We start from the raw sequence: 19518 nt of genomic DNA, 5'->3' as shown, positions 1-19518 counted from the left end.
CCTGAAGATGTGAGACAGGCCTCTACTTTGACAATGTTTAAATCCAGGTTCAAAACGGTTCTGTTTAGCTGTGCATACGACTGAAAGGTTTTTATTCTGCACTCTTATCTTTTAATGTTAATTTTATGATGATTATTTGTGATTATTTATGTTTTGATTTGTGTGATTTTAATGTCTTTGTTATTCTGTGAAGCACTTAGAATTACCTTGTGTACGAATTGTGCTATACAAATAAAGTTGCCTTGCCTTGCCTAATGTCACATTAGATCATTTCATAAGTGATTCAAATACTACTTTCCTACCAGAGATTTACCTAAATACTCAACATGATGGATGGCGATCTTTATTAGAATACCATTAAGAAATGGTTCGTTTTGCTCAGAAAATAGAGAAGAGTAGAAGCAAACCATGTTTAAACAGGTGTCAGGAACAACAGAGGAAAACAAGTCCCAACATTATTTAAGTTATGTGCAGCACATCACAATGATTTCTTGTTCAGGTCAGGAGCCTTAGTTTGTGGTTCATGTTCCACTTTGACCAGAATATTGAAATAATATTTTTTTCAGTTTCAATTTTAAATGGAGACTCAATTTTAGCAAAAAAAAGTAATAGAAGTGCCAAAAGTAAAATTAAGAAAGAATTACTCAAGTCAAAGGGGGACAAAGTTCTGTTAAACACCTGTAAACTTGATAGAATCTGCAAATGGCTGGTTTTGCAAAGTACATTGGGTTTGTAAAATGCATTTCAGTACAAACTAGCTTAGCTATTGCTAAGCCAAGTGCATTATTGTGGCTGTTAACTTTAATCTTATATAATAATAGATGGCTTGTGCTAAAGAAGGGCTCAGGTGTAGGCCACTGTAAATACTGTAAGTTAGTCTCCCAGGGGACTATCAAACATGACAAGACAAGTTGAGTCACCCATCAGCAAGCTACAGACCTGCACCCAAGGGACCCCAGCCTTTTTGGAACAGTAGCAATGCCACAATGTTGTGCCAAGCCTGTGCAAGTAAACACATGCAGCTGCCAATTAGCATCTATAGCCTGTGGCACCTCAGTAAACTGACACAAGAAAATATATATATATATAAAATGTAAAAATTAAATATACAATTTGAACTCAAATTTCTTAGAGGGTACGGTATGCAGCATTCTGAAGGTGACACATCAGCTGCATAATTCCATGGAAATAGAAATTTAAAGCCATGCAACATTCTCCATGGAGATACTTTTTATGCTATACAGTGGAAGGTTGTTCCATGGAAATGTTGTTCTTTTGACTACAAGCAAGAGAAGATCCTCCTCCAGGCCAAATAGCAGATATATTTATAATTAAGTATATAATTAAGTATAATTTAGTTTATTTTTTGACCAAAAAAAAATTGATTTAACTTGAGTATTTTATTACATTTTTATAATGTGCAATATTAATCTAACAATATATAAAAAGTGAAAAGTCGATTTGATAAGTTTATATGATATTGGCGCTTGTGATTAACAACTATAGAATAGTCCTTATTTACACACATATCCCTTAACCCATAAGAACCCACAGTGACACCAGTGTAACAAACACTGCAGAAATGTGTTCTATGCAGTCTACTTGGTCTGTGGTATATCCCACATAATTTTCCTTTAAGGAAAAATGGGTCTGGGTTCTTATGGGTTAAATTCACTTTTCCACTTTATATTACTGATGTGTGCCTTCAAATAATTACATCTGTATAAAATTGATTATAGAGCAGTACTTATTTAACCTACTGTTCTTTGCATTGGCTGCTGTGTAACTTCCAGGCATTTCCCCAGAGATGGTAGTAGACACCTGTCACACTTGCATGTTTTTCTCTACCTATCACATCCAGCACTGGAGCGTTCACACAACATGGAAGTCTGGCTCTGTGTTCTATCTTTTTGTCTGCTTTCTTTCTTCCCTCTCTCTATTTCGGCAGAGGCCACCTGCAACCTGAAGGCCAAGTTCAACCTGAGTGGATACAAGGATATCAAGAAGAAGGTGGTGATTGGGGGCATGTTTCCCATTCACATGCGAATAGCCTCCAGTGATGGTAACACTTCGAGGGTCCCGGTGTCTGCTGGCTGTGAGGGGTAAGACACAATATAACCTATTACTACAGCTATTTTTTTGAATGCTTCAAGAAATGTGATCCAATCTTCATTTTTTAGTTTCTGAAAGATGGTTAGCAAGACATTTTGGGGCCTTGGCGTCCTCTTCCATTGTTTTAACCATTGCTTCCGTTACCCACCTTCCTGTTTCTTCCCTTTTGGTTTCCAGTCAACTATGACCTTGAATCCTGGAATCTTTCATATTTCTTCTTTCTGGCCAATACTTCATTCTTGTTTTTGCAATGGTACTCAGAATTCTTGGGCACTTGCATCTAATTCTAAATTATTCTAATGTAACATGAGCACTTATAGGAACACATTACTACTACTACTACTACTACTACTACTACTAATACTACTACTACTACTACTACTATTATTATTATTGCTACTACTACTACTACTACTAGAATATCCTATACAGAGAACAAACTATCCCACCTGCATGGGTCTTATTATTATACTACACCTGTTTACATATGTGATGAGATTTTTGTTAACAGCAGTGCACGGAGGCCTATTAGTGCCATGCCTTGTGAACTGATTTATTTGTTATATAAAAAACAAAATCAATTTAATGTTTTAGTCATAAGGGTTCCTTGCTGATTTGAAGGATTTGTCATGAACAATAGCAGTAACGCAATTCAAAACTAAATCTTTTGAATGGGGAATAGCGTTACAGTATCATATCAGGAAGGAATCATTTGTCTCAAACCACGAGTTGCTATATCATTTCTAATAAAACCTCCCCTGACCAAGGACAGAGACTTGACAATATCTTCCAGTTTGCATTAGCTCACTCATATGAAACAGTTCTTGGTATTACAAAAGGACAAAGAGCAGAACCCCAGGGGCCAATTAGCTGCTGCAGCAAACATGATTCATAATCATATATAGACCTGATGTCTCATTTGAGAAGTGCTGACGCATTACCGTTTATGGAGCATTTCAAACATTGTCTTTGCTTTTCTTGTCTTTAAAATGACATATCTTAATGCGTAAAGTTGATTTCATGGGTTTCAGTTTCTTGTTTGTGGGTGCCTTTTTGATGACTCTTGGCCATTCAAAATGATTCTTTGCTATGGCAGCACTTCTAATTTTGCATTACTCTGATACACATGGATATGTGTATGAAGCATCCTCAAAAAAGCAGTAATTTGATCAAGGCGGTCTGACTTTTCTTCATTCAGAATTAAAAGCAAACCAATGCCATGGTGTTGGTGATGGGCAGTTTTGTTTCTACCTCTGACAAAACCACCCGTTCCTCTAGCTTAAGTGGGCTGTGTGGGTGAGTCAACAGGGAGGAGAAGCCCAATAGGCTGGGTTCATGTGACATCACAACACGTGTAGTTTAAAAGTGAGCTGGAGGACAGCTCTGTGCTAGAATTTCCTGTATAACAGTCAGATTACAGATTTGTTTATGGCTTCTGATTAATATCTGTGTAATTACTGGGCCTATCCACATGAAACAAAAACTAGCACAAAGTTCAATGTTTTCTCTCTCAGTATAAATAAATAAAAGTTATTTTCTTTTTATATTATAGCTTCAAAAAGTGGTGCTATTACTCAAAGACGTTACTGTCGTCAATCAAAAGAACTTTAAAGCTACCATCCGTAATTACACTGTTGATGTAGTCTGATGACAGAAGACCTGAGAGCACAGGTGAGGTGAAGGGGGGCGGTCACATGTGCTATCTACTGGTAGAAAAAAAAAAATCAAATAAACTTATGTATGGTACCTTTAAGCCATGAGATTAATATGGCAGGTCTGTGAATCAAGTCACAAATAAATAAGGTTCTACATTTGGGGATCATAACATTTGATGTTTCTTTAAATCTCCCGTAAAGTTATAAGCCCTTGCCCGCCATCTGAGATTATGGTATCATCAAAATCTTGAACATGAACATGATCTATAGAAGCACTGAGGCTTTAATATTTGGCAATTTAAAAAAACAAAAACATGTGCTAGAGTATTTGTAGAAGTTGCAGTAGTGTAGTTGTGGCTCAGGTACTGACCCTACAAACCAGAGGGAAACCAGTCCCAGTTTGAGTCCTGTCAATGTGTCACTTACTGCTGGGATATTCAGACTCCCACACTGCTCCTTCCAGACATAAAAACTGACACATATAAATCACTTTTCACACACATAAGTGCCTCACAACAACAACAAAAAAAAGAGAAATACAAAATACAGTCACCTGGGCAACTGGTCCCCTCTGGCAAATAGTGAAATGAAATAAAAAAAGAGCTGCTGAATGGAACTCGTATTTCATGTTCTTGATGTCGTATATGACAGAGTAGATTATACGCTTCACTAAAACATAGTTAACTCAAGTATATATTAAAGTTTATGGAAAATAATTGACCTAGTTTTCCATAATTTTTACATTTTGGTTAAGTCTCTAATTTTGCTTCCTGGTTGGATATGGGCAGCAGATGTGACATGCATTGAGGTGATTCTGTTACCTAGCAACCATGACTCATCTAATTTACACAATAGTTATGATTTAACAACTGAAAATACTTAACAGCAACACTGATATTGCATAATAAATGTTTTAGTTGTTGGAAAATTGTGGTCCTGCATTTTGGATAGAATTTTGTGGATTTATGACATAGAGGTATTCTGCTTTAGAACTCTGTGCTACGCCTACTTCCTGTATTTTCATTTCTTTGTCTTTCAGTTTTTCTTTACAAACTGACACTTAACCAATGTAAGACTATGATAAATATTTACCACAGGTACTATCCCAACAAAGCAAGTAAGAATTAAAAAAACACAAGAACCTATAATATACAACTTTTATGTAGAACTTACTTGTTTATCTGCATTTTACATTTTCAGTTTTAACTTTCGGGCGTTCCGCTGGACCCAAACTATGCTTTTTGCCATTAACGAGATTAACAACAGACAGGACCTGCTCCCAAAGACTGACCTGGGCTATGTCATCTACGACTCCTGTTTCACCATCTCCAAGGCCGTGGAGGGCACCCTCACCTATCTGACCGGACAGGATGAGGCTGTACCCAACTACCGCTGTGGCTCTGGCCCACCCTTGGGTGCTCTGGTGGGGGCAGGAGGATCTGATCTCTCTATTGCTACAGCCAGGATTATGGGGCTCTATCATTTTCCACAAGTACGTGCACAATTACCTGGACCAGGCTATGTTTTTTATCTGTAGTGTATGTGAGGTGCATTTTGGAGGCTGTAGGTCTTTAGTTGTTTAGTCGGTCAATGGAGTTTTAGTCAACTAATTGCTTTATTTAGATTTATATTATAAGTTTAATATATCTTTATATAGATGCATGATGCATAAAGAATAGTTTCTGCATGAACTCCCATGCAGGTGTGGCCTTGTGAGCTCATTTTGGATACATGAAAGCTTTTGACACCCCCTCTTTTTAGTCGACAAATTGATTCACAGGACGTGAGCTTAATCAACCAAGAATTCCTTTACTCGACAGCCCTACTGTGTATCATAACATAATCACAACATTCTATATTCCAATATTATAAAAGCTAATAGACATGGGGACTGCAAAAATGTATATTGTTAAAATTTCCATTTTTGTGTAACAGAAAGTTGATGGGTATAGCCACAAATTGAAATGATCAGGTTCAGCATTTGTGAATGTGCCTTTTCTATATTTCATCGGTATAACATAATCACATTCTAGAATCTAAAAAAACACAAATTAAATGAATAGTAACTGTATGTATGAATGGTATAATTTATTTATTTTTAAAGTTTGAATCATTAAATCTCTATAGTTGGATTTCAGATGACATCATAGCATTATATGGGCCAATAATATTTAATACAGATGAAGGGAAGATAAAATTAATATTGCTGAAATGCTGATTTTTGAGCGGGTTCTTGGTTAGTCAGTGATAGAAATTGTCAAACAGTCAAAGTTCAGCATTTGTGAATTTACCTTTTAGATATTTCATAGTGAAGTACAATGTAATTAATAGGGAACTCTGGTTCTTGCCCCCATCTGAGACTATGACACCATCACATTATAGAATTCTGAAAATCACTTTGAATGTAAACTATGACTTGGGTTGGTTGATTTCAATTGTTAACAGTTGAAAATTACTATAACAGGTCACCACAAGGGGTCACCATTGGACTTCTTGTGCACTCCAAATTTCAAATGTACAATAAATCAATTGTTACAGTCCTTGATTATTTTTTTCAGTTTTTACATAAAGGCACTTACATATTAGAATACACATAATATTGGTATTTCTTGTTTGCAGATCAGTTACTGCTCAACCTGCAGCGCTCTGAATAACAAGTTCCAGTTCCCCACTTTTCTGAGAACGGTCCCCAATGACATGTACCAGTCCACAGCCATGGCCCAGCTCGTACTGCACTTTGGCTGGACATGGGTGGGCACCATCGCTGCGGACGACGACTACGGCAAATACGGCATCAAAGATTTCAAAGAGCAAGTGGAGGAAGCTGGCGTCTGCATCTCCTTCTCTGAGATTCTACCTAAGGTTCACACATACTCCAAGTGTTTTCCATATGCAGATCCATAGGTTTTATTTTCAACAATAGACTGGTGTAACCAAGTAGGATTCTTAGAGTCTCCTTTAAAGTAAAACTGGCATTAACACTGTAAAGATACAAAGGCATAGTGGACCATTGTATTTGAATTATTAGGTTGACAGAGTTGGTATTATTTTCTGAGATCATACACTGTTTCTATTAAAATATGAGGACCTTTTAATAAATAGGTTACATAAAACCCAAAGCACAGTGTAAACCTTCGCTCAAAACCTGTCACACCTATATCACTGCATTAAACAAACCCTGTCTCTCTATGCCTCTCTCTAAATCACATGTGTCAAACTCAAGGCCTGCGGGCCAAATGTGGCCCTCCACAGGGTAAATTAAAAGGTGTGATGGTCATAAATCTCAATTTATCAGGAGATACGCAGTTATACAGCCATGTTTTTAGTAGGCAAATGCATATGCAACATTTGTAACTTGAATAACTAATAAATACAGAAACAGTTAATTAACAAGTTATAAAATTTGTTAGATTTATTTTACATTTGCCCTTTGAGAGCAGCCATTTCTGATCTATTTATCTATCTATATCATTTGGCCCTCGGTGAAAATGTGTTTGACAGCCCAGCTCTAAATAAATTAATAAATTAATAAAGTATTGCTCTTATGGATCCCACACAACGGGAACCTGGTATTTTCTTAAACATGTGTTACATAAAAATCTGGTTACAAAGCCAAATTTACGGTCCATCTCACTCCGTTTATACAGGGCTCATTGTTCCTGTGTTTAGGTGCACTCTCCTGAGGACATCCAGCGCATTGTCGAGACGGTGGTAGAGTCCACAGCCAAGATCATCGTGGTGTTCTCCTCTGAAGTGGACCTGAGCCCTCTGATCGGAGAACTGCTGCGGCACAACGTCACCAATCGAACCTGGATCGCCAGCGAGGCCTGGATCACCTCCGCTCTCATCAACCAGCCTGGGGTAAGATCTGCGTCACTGCTCTTTATTGTCATTAAATTGCAATAGAATTTTCTTTGAGAGGAAGCCTTAAAATAACTGCATAGTACTCAATAGAATTCTAATTGATCTTTTTTATAGTTGTCAGTTGGTAAACATTACTTGTTACTTAAACCAGTCTCCTTCTACCAACTCTTTTTTAATATTTTTAGCATATAAAAAAAAGACCATATTTTTTAGTATTTTTAGCATATAAAATTTTTTTTTGGCTTTTTGTTTATTTCTAACAAGACCCATGAGCTTTACTATAGCATCTTATATAGTCCTATATATAATTATAGGATCTAATACAGGGGTGTCAAACTCAATTTCACCGAGGGCTGTCACAGGCTTAACTTGGGAAACGTGGAATGTCGTGTGGATCCGGCGAGACGGGGGTAATTGGAGCTGCACCGCGGCCGGGTTTATGACCTTCTTAATTTTAAAAGGCCCATGGAAACGGGGAGACAACTTGCGGGAGTTGGTCTTTAACGGGATGGTCTTTGATGACAGCCACACTTCCTGGCCGGGTTGGTATGCCGGGGAACGGTGGCGATCCGCTGCCGCTTTGGTGCGCGCCCCTGCCCGAAGGAGGGCAGCCCTGGTTTTCCTCCAGACCGTGCGGCAGCACTGGAGGTGGTGCTGGACGGAACCGCGAGGTCCCCTTCCTCTGTGGGGAAGAGCGGGGGCTGGTATCCAAGGGAGGCTTGAAAGGGAGACATGCTGGTGGCCGAGCTCACTAGGGAGTTGTGAGAATACTCTATCCAGGGCAGGTAAGAGCTCCAGGCTGCAGGATTAGCGGAGACCACACATCGGGGAGCTGATTCAAGGTCCTGGTTGGCCCGCTCCGTCTGCCCGTTGGACTGCGGGTGGAAGCTGGATGTGAGACTGACCGTAGCACCCAATCCCTCACAAAAGGCGTGCCACACTTGGGAGGTGAACTGGGTCCCCCTATCAGACACGATGTCCACCGGGATGCCGTGGAGACGGAAAACCTGAGCGATAAGCTGGTCAGCAGTTTCCTTGGCTGTCGGCAGTTTAGGCAGGGCAATAAAGTGGGCGGCCTTGGAAAAGCGTCATCTAAATACACAAAGACAAAGGGGTTTAGAAAGTCACGCAGGACATCGTTTATAAGTCATAAGGGCGGTGCGGAGGTAGGGAAAGTGCTCTGTCCTTGCTAAAGACCTCCCCGAGGTCCTGATACTCAGCCAGGACTGCAGACAGGTTCGGGACGTCCGAAGAGGAACCGGCCTTTCCCGCGGGGGACATGGCGGACAGAAGACACTGGGCGTGGCACTTGAGGCTCCATCCAGAAACTCTACCCCGGTCCCAATCAAAGACGGGGTTATGCGTGTGCAGCCAGGGGTAGCCCAAAACCAAAGGGGAGGCAGAGGAGGAAAGTACATGGAAACATCTGGTTTCACGGTGGTTGCCGGACAAGACCACCGTGACAGGCTCCGTAATGTGCGTGACGTGGGCCAGGAAACGTCCATTAAGAGCCTGGGCGCTAAGGGGGCGTTCCAAGAGCTCCAGTTTGACGCCGAGCTGCTCCGCTAATTGGGCATCGATAAAATCCCTTTCTGCTCCAGAATCCACGAGCGCTGAAACAGGTAAAGTCTCTGAACGAACACAGGTTGGCATTGAGCCTCAGTCTATTATTGTTCTCTGGGATGCCGGTCTCACTCTCTCTGGCGCGCCCGTAGCCGGTTGTCAATCCGGTGGGTCAGAGTAACAAGGGCGCGTACGTCAGGGGGTTTGTCGCGAGACACCAATTCGTCCTTCAGGTGCTCGTTAAGCCCCCATAAAAAGGCGGCACGGAGCGCACTATCCGTCCAGTCCACTTCCGCGGCGTGCGTCCAGAACTCGATGGTGTAGTCTGCCACCGTCCGGGACCCCTAGTCAAGACTCAGCAGCCGGGACGCAGCATTGGCCTGATAGTGCGGGTGATCAAAGACCAGTTTGAAGGCGGAAATAAAGTCATTAAAGTTCAAATTGTCTATCGGTGTGTTTGCCAATCGTGCCTCTGCCCACTGGAGAGCCCTTCCCCGGAGTAATCCACAAATGTAACGGATCTTGGAGGCCTCTGAATTAAAACGAGTGGGGCACTGCTGGAACAGGAACATGCATTGGAACAAAAACCCCCGGCAGAGGCTGGGCTGACCTGAATATGGCTCCGGGTGGAGCTCCGGGTGCAGCAGATAGGGCAACGAGCAGGGCGGCAACTTGATTGGTAAGCTGGGCCACTTGTTGAGTTAAAGTCTGATTAAAATACAACAAGGTCCGGATGGATTGATCATGTTGTCCAATAATCACACCCTGGTGGGAACACGCTTGTCGTAGTGACTGGTCTGGGCCTGAGTCCGCTTGGTCCATGTTTGGGCCAGACCGTTCTGTTGTAACGGCAGGTACAGGAGCGGACCAAGGAATGCAGACTTGGGGCAATTTTACAGTGTTTATAAACAGTTTGTGGAATAATAAGAGTCAATAGTTCATTAAACACACGGGAGGCGAACCAGGCGTGCAGAGTGTTGAGCAGAAACGGGGAACACCAGGACCAGACGAAGACAGGATCGGACTCAGGAACAGAGCAAGCCAAGCAGGGGTAGTCTGGAGCAGACACGGAGACAGCCAGGGCCGGGGCGAGACAGGACCGGAGATGAGACCAGGGGGAACCGGGCAGGAGTAATCCAGAGAGCGAGGACCAGCACAGGAGACGAGAAGCAGTCTGGAGACCAAGACAGGACAGGAGGCGAAGGCGAGGGGTGGACTGTACCGGAGCTGGAGCGCAGTGTCAGGAGCAGCAGTGAGCGAGGGAGCAGGAATCTGGGAAACAGCAAAATCCAGTAAGACATGAGTAGGCAGGTAACGAGATACAAACTTGAGCTGGAACATTCACGTTTACACGCGGACGGTCTGGCTCCGAGTGTCATCTGCCGAGCCCTCATATACTCGACAGCAGGTGGTGATGATTGTGCTAATGCGCTCCAGGTGCGCACGCGAGGAGTAGGAACTCCGCCCAGCTCCGGATTCAGACAGGTAGGGGAGGGGGAGAGCACACAGGGAGACAGACAATGCACACATCATGACACTGTGTAACTGCGTAACTCCTGATAAACTGACATTTTAAGACAGTCATACATTTAAATTTACCTTGCCACAGGCCACATAAAATGACATGGTGGGCCGCATTTGGCCCCCGGGCCTTGAGTTTGACACATGTGATCTAATATCTCACAATCGTATAGAATTTTCTAATAAAGAACAAAACTCTTTGTACCCTGAGGAAGGCCATACTGTGTTCAAATGCTTTATTTTATGTCAATTGCCATGCTATAATAGAGGCTTTTTAATTTTTTAACTACAGAGTGATTTTTTTATTTTCGGGGGGGGGGGGGGGGGGGGGGGGGAATTTAACACATTTAACATGAACAAAATCTGCTACACATTGTACCCAAAACAGAGCTGCAAAGAACCACCTCTATCTCCAACTGAGCTGTTTTTGAAAATCTTTCAAATTTCTGTGGACTCACGCAGCACGTTTTATTCAGGACAAAAAATTTGATGGGACACAAATGTCCAATTAGCATCTGACCATGTCCAAATTCTGTGCATGGAAACTAAACTGTCTAAAACAGGATTCTGTCATAGATCAGAAAACCTCTAACTGTGAACTAACACTATCAGGGTCTTGTCAAACTGTACAATGGAACACAAACAACAACATGGAGATAGCGTACAGCAAAAACATTCAGTATTTGTGTCTCAAAATGGTGCGAAAATAGTGAAAAGATTGCATACAGTGCCATCTACTGGATATGAATTTACACCGCAACTGATAAAGGTTCATGTAACTTTTCACACAGGGATGGTCTACACAGAGTATAAGGGTCACACTGAAAAAATAAAATATGCGAGCAGTGCAACAATATTTTATATAGCATTTTGACATTAAAGTTGTAATTTAATGAAAATAAAGTCACAGCCAGAAAAAAATCGAAATTTTAGGAGAATAAAGTTATAATATTTTTAGATTAAAATAGCCGCACACACACAAAAAAAAAGTAATAGAAGAATGAGAAGTAATTTCACTAAAAATAAAGTTTATATATAGTAATTTAATGATTTAAGGGTTCATGCTGAATCAAAGCGAACACAGACCACAAAAGACTGGCACTTGGATGAATGAAAAGCTTACATAAATGCCCATTAAGGATATCAAACTTTGAAATACTGACATTTTACACATTCCAAATCAAATGTTTGTGAGTTATTAGACAGATCTGCACCATAGTTTAGCTGCCACCTCTCTGCTTGTGCACATCAATCACAAACTGCTGAATGAAGTACATTGTCTACATTGTCTCCTTGGAAAAGCTTGCAGTGCATGGTGCTCCCTGGGGCTCATAGGCAGGGAACAGGCTGTGGTCCAAGCTGCAAACAGATGGAGGAGTCTTCACCCCTACGCCACTCCGCTCAGCTTTGCTTATCTGCTGTTTTAAACATGGGCACTTTGCACAAGCACCGTTCAAAGATGTGCTCATTGTGGATAACTTAAGCCCCTCATTATGGGCATGTGGAGCTGTGAGAGCACTGGTTTTACACAGCGATAGTTTAATTCCAGCCATATTAAATCAATAACATCTGCAGCTTTCTAAAACATCTATCTAAAACATTGCAAAAATCAAAGGTATGCTGTCAAAAACAGACTTGTAGAGACTTATCCATGCATTTGTCTCCAGTACTGGCTTTCTGTAGCTCAGAGAATAGACTTAAAGCAGCTCTGCTTGTGTACCATGGCCTAACAACAAAGTACATCTCCCACATGTTAGTGCCATATGAACTATCTTGTGCTCTGAGGACTTCAGGGACTGGCCTCCTGCTGGTGCCCATAGTCAGGACTAAACATGCGGAATCAGTGTTTCAGTTTTATGCAGCGAAAACCTGGAACAGTCTTTCTGAAGATGTGAGACAGGCCTCTACTTTGACAATCTTTAAATCCAGGCTCCAAACGGTTCTGTTTAGCTGTGCATAGTTTTTATTCTGCACTCTTGTCTTCTCTTTTAATGTTAATTTTATGATGATTATTCATGTTTTAATTAGTTGTATTGTGTCTTACTTATTCTGTGAAGCACTTTGAATTACATTGTGTACAAACTGTGCTATACAAATAAACTTGCTTTGCTTGATTGTCACATGGGGGTCATTCCAGGGGAAATGATTCAACAGTTGTTAATGTTTAAAAGACCAGCAATATAAAGTTGCAAATCCATTATACATAGGTTTTAAGCACCATTCTTCTGCACTCTGGTCATGGGACTGTCAATACACAACAGACCAAATTGGTCTGCAGTGTATTGACAGTCCCTAAGTAATAAAATGTAATCTTTACCTTTACTATGATTTTATTCTCATAAAATTACGATTTTTACTGGCTTCGACTTTATTCTCATAAAATTGTGACTTTATTCTCGTAAAAATTACGACTTTACGACTCTGCATAATCATTTTTTAAAAATGTGCTGCTTATACTCTGCTGTAGTTACCGACTTGTCTCCATTATCATTGCATTGCTATGAATGTTTCTTAGCATTACATTAAACTGATCTAACATGCATTTACTGAATTACAACGGGAAAATACATTTAAAAAAACAACAAAAAACATGCATTCATACTGTGACTGGGGTTACCTTTCCACAGATCTTACTTGTAACTTGGGTTGGTGGTGTCACCTGTTTGCCTCCATGAACATATATAAATGAGTGATATACAGTGGAATTATATGGAATTATAAGCAAAGCATCAATCAAAATCCAAAAAAATACATTGTGCACCTACATGTGAAATAAATCGAATATTATGACAAATTGTAAATCAAAATGATGACTGACAATAGGAACACAAAGTACCTTCATCAAATGCTTAACTTATGTGATTGTGATTCGTTTATAACCAGGTGAGCTCTTTGCTTGGTGGGACCCTGGGGTTTGCAGTGAAAATGGCTGATATACCTGGTCTAGAGGAATATCTGCTGGATGTGGACCCATATGATCCACTTACAGAGGAATTCTGGGAAACGGTGAGTGCCTTTTAAGCATTAACCTGTAAAGATTCTGCCCACAAAATGATCGAACATTGTTTTGCCTTGCAGTACTTTCAGTGCACACTAAGGTTCAACAGTGCTCTTAAGCAGTCCAGGCTATGGGCCAGTCAGGGCAACAGCACACTGTCCCGAGCGGGAGTGCCTGGGGGCATGTGCTCAGGACTGGAGTTACTAAACAAAATCAATAACACATACTGGGACGTTTCACAGCTACGAATCACCTACAGGTAAGATCCATAAGACATGTGTACTAGGCAAGGTATTGTTTTAGAATCTTTAGACTTTGTCGAACATTTTGACTAACTATTTTGTTTGATATATCAAGAATTATTTGCACAATTTCATGGATAAGAAACATTTTAGAACATGTGTCAAGTAAAAAATTACTAGTCATTTATGCTAAAATAACTAGTGGTGGAACTTAACAAAGTAAAAGCAGTAATGTACTGTATTTTGTAAAATGTGTAGGTATCTGTACTTTACTTGAGTATGTTTTTTAGTGGATACTTTTTTACTTTTACTTCACTACATTTGAGAGTGGGTACGTTTGACTCCAATACATTTTTAACTGAACTGAAAAGTAAAGGTATTTTTTATATAATTGTTTGGGACCTGCGGAAACAGTTGAGGGTTTTTTTTTTGTTTTTTTTGTTTTTTTTTTACACATTTGTAGTTTATATATACAAAGAAAAACAGTTACATTAAAAAGATCGATTCAGTGGTTTCTATTAAACAAAATTCAGCACAAATCTTTATAGAAAACACTACATTTGAAGCATTATAAGTTCTCAGAATACTTGTACTTTTACTCTTTAAGTACATTTTTAAACAAGTACTTTAATACTTAAATAATTTATTTCATGTGATACTTTTACATTTACTTGAGTATTTTTTGCTCCAGTATCTATACTGTTTACTTCTTTCACCATTGAAAATAATGATGATCTATGCTTTAATAGTATTTGAGGCTGTATGATTATGAATGAAATTGCATTGGTGTATTCATTACATTACACAAATAGTGTCTATAAAGCAGTCTATGCTGTGGCCCATGCGTTACACAACCTGGAACATTGCGAGGAGGGCAAGGGGCCATTCACCGGGAACACCTGTGCTAACATATCCAGCTTCGAACCATGGCAGGTAAGGCCCATAATGTGTTTTTACATTCTTTATAATACCCACATCCTCCCTATGTTTTGTCTTTTGCTTCGTTCATGTGCATCACCATTCCTTTGTATTGCAGTTGATGTACTACATGAAGAATGTGGAGTACACAGTGCCAACAGGGGAGAGCATCTACTTTGACGATGGAGAAGTGGAGGCCTACTATGACATCATTAACTGGCAGGTAAACAGTGACGGGGAGGTCTTCTATGTGACTGTGGGACATTACAACGCCTCAGCAAATAACAGCATGATCATCAGAAATGACTCAATCATATGGAACAGCCAGGAGCCCACGGTCAGCTCTGCACCTCTTTAAATGCAAATGTATTTACTAGTTTGTATTCACCTGAGTACATTTTGTTTTAGCCTCCAAAGTCAGTCTGCAGTGAAAACTGTCAACCAGGCACCAGGAAAGGAATCCGCCAAGGAGAGCCGGTCTGCTGCTTTGACTGCATCCCATGTGCTGATGGAGAGATCAGTAACCTGACCAGTTAGTAGATGAAATATGTTTTTCGACTGTTTATATTTATTTCTTAGTAGTAATATCATTTCAAGTAAATGTTTCAGTTTATGTCTTTAAATAACCCTTATTAGGAATAAGCTGAGAAAAAATGATTCAGTCAGTGACTCATTTTCTTCTACCGTACTGTATATATAACATTTATATTTATACAGTCTATGTCATCTACTGACAGATGCTCGAGAATGCATTCTGTGCCATGAGGACTACTGGTCCAACAAGGCCCATGATGAGTGTGTGCCTAAGATCATTGAGTTCTTGGCTTTTGGAGAGCCCCTCGGCATCACCCTCATCGTCATCTCTGCGTTTGGGGCCTTCCTCACCATCGCTGTTGGGGTGAGGTTCACTGGCTCTATCTCTTACCTATAAATAATATGAACCATGATTTGGACACACTAGATTTCCTGTGTTCTGATTGTAGGTGGTGTTTATAGTTAATGTGAACACTCCTTTGGTGAAGGCCAATGACCCAATGCTGAGCTTCAGCCTGCTTTTCTCTCTGGTGGTGACATTCCTCTGTTCCATTGTTTTCCTGGGAAGACCTCAGCACTGGAGCTGCATGACCAGCCAAGTGGCCCTGGCCTTGGGCTTTGCTCTCTGCTTGTCATCCATCATGGGTAGGATCATAGACTGCATATATAAATAATGTGTATAATGTAATTTAATAATATGTATATATACAGTAATATATATTCTTTATACAGTCTATAGGTAAGATAGAGAAATCTCAAGCTAGTACAGCAGTCACATCGACTCTCTAGATTAGATTTACCATATATTACAATGCAGCTATGAGTGGGCCATATTGACAAAAAAAACAAAACAAAACACAAAAACAATATTCAGATAATATTTGAAAACATCAAGACTGTACTAAACTGCACCTGTAAATGTTTTGGTTGAGTTTTAGATATCACACAAAAAGTGAATGGACCATAAAACTAACCACAAAAGTTGAGAAATATTACTTTATACCCTTGTTTGGTCAATAATTTTACTTATATTATATTCTACATATTCTACTTTTGGATATATCAAATATAATGATTCCGATATTATAACATTTTCAATATGCCTCCCACCTCTACTCAAAAAACATTTGTGTGTTTTTAAACAGGTAAGGCGGCGGTGCTCATGCTGCGTGCGCTGGCCTTGAAGGCTTCCCGGGCCAGAACCAAAGCAGCTGCTAAAGCAGCCAAAGCTGCAGCTGAAGCAGCAGCCAGCAGTGGCAGTCCTGACGTCATAGTAACCAACACTAACAACAACATCGATGTGAGCGCAGTCCCAGAGAAAGACAAACTTACGTGTGGCCACCAGAGGGCGATGGCTGTTATGGCTACTTTATTACAGGTATCACAGTCTAAACAGTAATAAGGCCCAACTGATAGAGGTAGTCTGGTACCATGAAAATACTGTCTATAGTCTGCTTATAGCTGGAAATAACAATATATCTAACTATATTCCTTTGTCCCCAGGCCATAGCGTGCACTGTGTGGCTACTGACATTCCCCCCTCACCCCATCAAGAACACATCGGCTCAGAACATTAAGATCATTCTTGAGTGTCATGAGGGCAACGTGATCTTCATATGTTGCATCTTCGCCTACGACATCCTGCTGGCTCTGCTCGCCTTCATTTTCGGTTTCATCGCCCGCAAACTGGAGGACCACTTCAAGTATATATTTTTCCATGTATCAAAAATCACCATTGCATTATTATTTATGCATTTTATTTATTTGTTATTGTGGGGTAACAGTATACATGCAATAATGGGTAAAAGAGTTACAAAGCTTTAAGTTTCTGCAGCAATGTTTTAACAGAAAAAAATGTGTATGCCTGATTCCCTGGCACCATTTAAAAAAAAAAAAATTGAATTAGTTTGTTTGTTAGTTTTAAATTTAACATTATGGTTACTGTAATTTCCAGTATTTATTTACTAGTAAAATGCTGTCTTGTCACTCGTTACCCCATTCTTGAGTTATAAATCCATGGGTTTCAGAATGTTGAAAAACATTTTAAAACAAACTAGCTTAAACCCATGAATAGATGCAATAGAGTTTAGTTTGAGTATAAATTTATTTATACATGTCTTTCAGTGAGGGGAAGTGTGTGACATTTGGAATGCTGGTCTTCTTCATCGTTTGGATCTCCTTTGTCCCAGCTTACCTCAGCACAAGGGGGAAGTTCATGGTGGCTGTCCAGATCTTTGCAATTCTTGCCTCCAGCTTTGGACTGCTTACATGCATCTTCTTACCAAAGTGCTACATAATCCTAGTTAAACCCGAACGCAACACTGAGGCACTGATCAGAACGCGCTCCAAACCCCGGGACTCCGCCCTGACTGGGACCTCTGTGTCTCTGGGCACAGCAGCCACTGACATCAACTCAACCATCGCCTCCACAGCTATCGATGATTAGGAACTGTGCATATGATTAGACTATGCACAGTAGGTTAGACGACTAATTTCACTCAGATATAATACATAATTTAATATTTAAGATTTAACAAAAACTCTAGTTTTTTACTTTTATTTTGGCAATGTTTATAGCCTGACTTTACTTCCTGAAGTTATGGCCCTAAGCCTTCAACTCTTTTCCTTTGTAGTATCGGTCTGTTATGTTTTGTGTGAGGTTAAATCCTGTCCCCTTTCCCCATGGAATTCTAGCCGTGCAAGCTCTCGCTGTGGATTGGAGGACTGTTTTCCCACTCGGCCAATCCCTATTTAAGGAGATTCTCCACACCTGCTTGAGGCTGCTGGCCTTTGTGACCAGTATGCTATTTTGTATGTGTGTCACTTGTATGTGTCAGTCCTTTTGATGTGTCTGGCTTTGTGTGTTTGAGACATTAGTTTACTTTGTTTATTTGTACTTCATGCGTGTCTCGTGTTCATTTGTCACTTGATTCTGTTTATAGGCTGTGATTTGTTTTTATTGAGACTTGTAGTTTTTGTGTTTTTTTAAGTTTAGTTGGTTATTTTATTGTACATATTTTACCTCAGTTTTGTGAAGTTATCTTTTACATTGCTATTATTTTACCATTTTTCCATCTGGTTTTGGTTACCTCCCTGACCCTAGCCGAGTTGAGTAGCAACACTGATTGGGCACAAACAGCAGGTATGCCATGAAAAACATGAAAACCTGCACTTTTAATGTTTTATTTTTTACTTAAAGGACCCATATTAGGCTATTTTCTGATCTATATTATAATGTTGTTTCCTCATCACAAACATACCAGGGTTTCATTCACACATGTTTCACACAGAAACCCTGTAAATTTAGGCTTTGAGTTCTTCTCTCATACTTAAAACACTCGTAATACATTGTAATACAGGAAGTGCTCCATGGTGTTTTTAAACTCCATACACCTTCACTAGAATCATTTGGATGTTTTCAGCCCTGGAATTGCCAATCTCTACTGAACAAAAGGTAAAAGGTAGCTGTTAACATGAAAACTATTGCTTCATGACATCACAAGGGGGAACAGAGCATTTTGAGCTTAGATAGACTAACAATAAATGGTTGCTCAAATATATGTGAATGAAACAAAACACAACTCCAGGTATGTTTTTGATGCGTTAACAACATTATAACATGGCTTAAAGCACAAGAGTGAATTTGAATTTGTGTTATATAGGACCTTTAACAGAGTATTTTGTGCCTTTTCCCATGTTATAATGATGCAGGTGCAGCTGTGCCTACAATGCCGTAACAGAAGCATTTTATATTCTCTGGTATTGTTACATTGCTAATAGCAATGGAGTTATGCTATGTCCATTTACCAGCATTGGCAGTAGAGGGCAGCAGAATTCTTATCCAAGCTTTGTCTGCATTAAGAAACAGCTTTACAGAGATGTCTGTTTTCCATGCATATTGAATTTGTCAAAAAATAATATTAGTGGTAGTTCCACAAATGACTTGCACTAATGATAACCCTCTTAAAGCATTGTGCATTTTTTTCCTAAATATAAAAGAAAAAAGAAACAATTGAAATTTAATATTTTTGATATAGGTAAGATAATATGTTGAGCTGCTATTTTTCATACTGTGTGCTTGTGCACATTCAGGGCCTAGGATTATTTAGGT

At 39.9% G+C, this 19518-nt stretch overlaps 1 protein-coding gene across 1 annotated transcript; it reads left to right on the top strand.

Moving 5' to 3' along the window:
• Positions 1 to 1881: 1881 nt before the first annotated feature.
• LOC117380668 (vomeronasal type-2 receptor 1) lies at positions 1882 to 17853 on the top strand. Its single transcript, XM_033977499.2, has 14 exons — positions 1882 to 2102; positions 4968 to 5259; positions 6387 to 6629; positions 7437 to 7628; positions 13599 to 13721; positions 13794 to 13972; positions 14768 to 14888; positions 14992 to 15210; positions 15282 to 15405; positions 15611 to 15771; positions 15857 to 16052; positions 16553 to 16785; positions 16911 to 17110; positions 17532 to 17853. The coding sequence occupies exons 1-14, from the start codon at positions 1882 to 1884 to the stop codon at positions 17851 to 17853; spliced, it is 2826 nt and encodes a 941-aa protein (XP_033833390.2).
• The last annotated feature ends 1665 nt before the right edge of the window (positions 17854 to 19518 follow it).

The sequence above is a fragment of the Periophthalmus magnuspinnatus genome, chromosome 13 (assembly GCF_009829125.3).
Source record: "Periophthalmus magnuspinnatus isolate fPerMag1 chromosome 13, fPerMag1.2.pri, whole genome shotgun sequence".
NCBI lineage: Eukaryota > Metazoa > Chordata > Actinopteri > Gobiiformes > Gobiidae > Periophthalmus > Periophthalmus magnuspinnatus.
Note: the sequence above shows the minus strand (reverse complement) of the source record. Positions and strands in the feature narration are given on the sequence as shown.

Bases quoted from the DNA above. Each gene is read 5' to 3' on its own strand.
- LOC117380668 (XM_033977499.2), top strand. From the start codon at position 1,882: ATGGAAGTCTGGCTCTGTGTTCTATCTTTTTGTCTGCTTTCTTTCTTC. The intron at 2,103-4,967 runs GTAAGACACAAT...TTACATTTTCAG, and splicing joins GTGTCTGCTGGCTGTGAGGG to TTTTAACTTTCGGGCGTTCC. The intron at 15,211-15,281 runs GTCAGCTCTGCA...ATTTTGTTTTAG, and splicing joins GGAACAGCCAGGAGCCCACG to CCTCCAAAGTCAGTCTGCAG.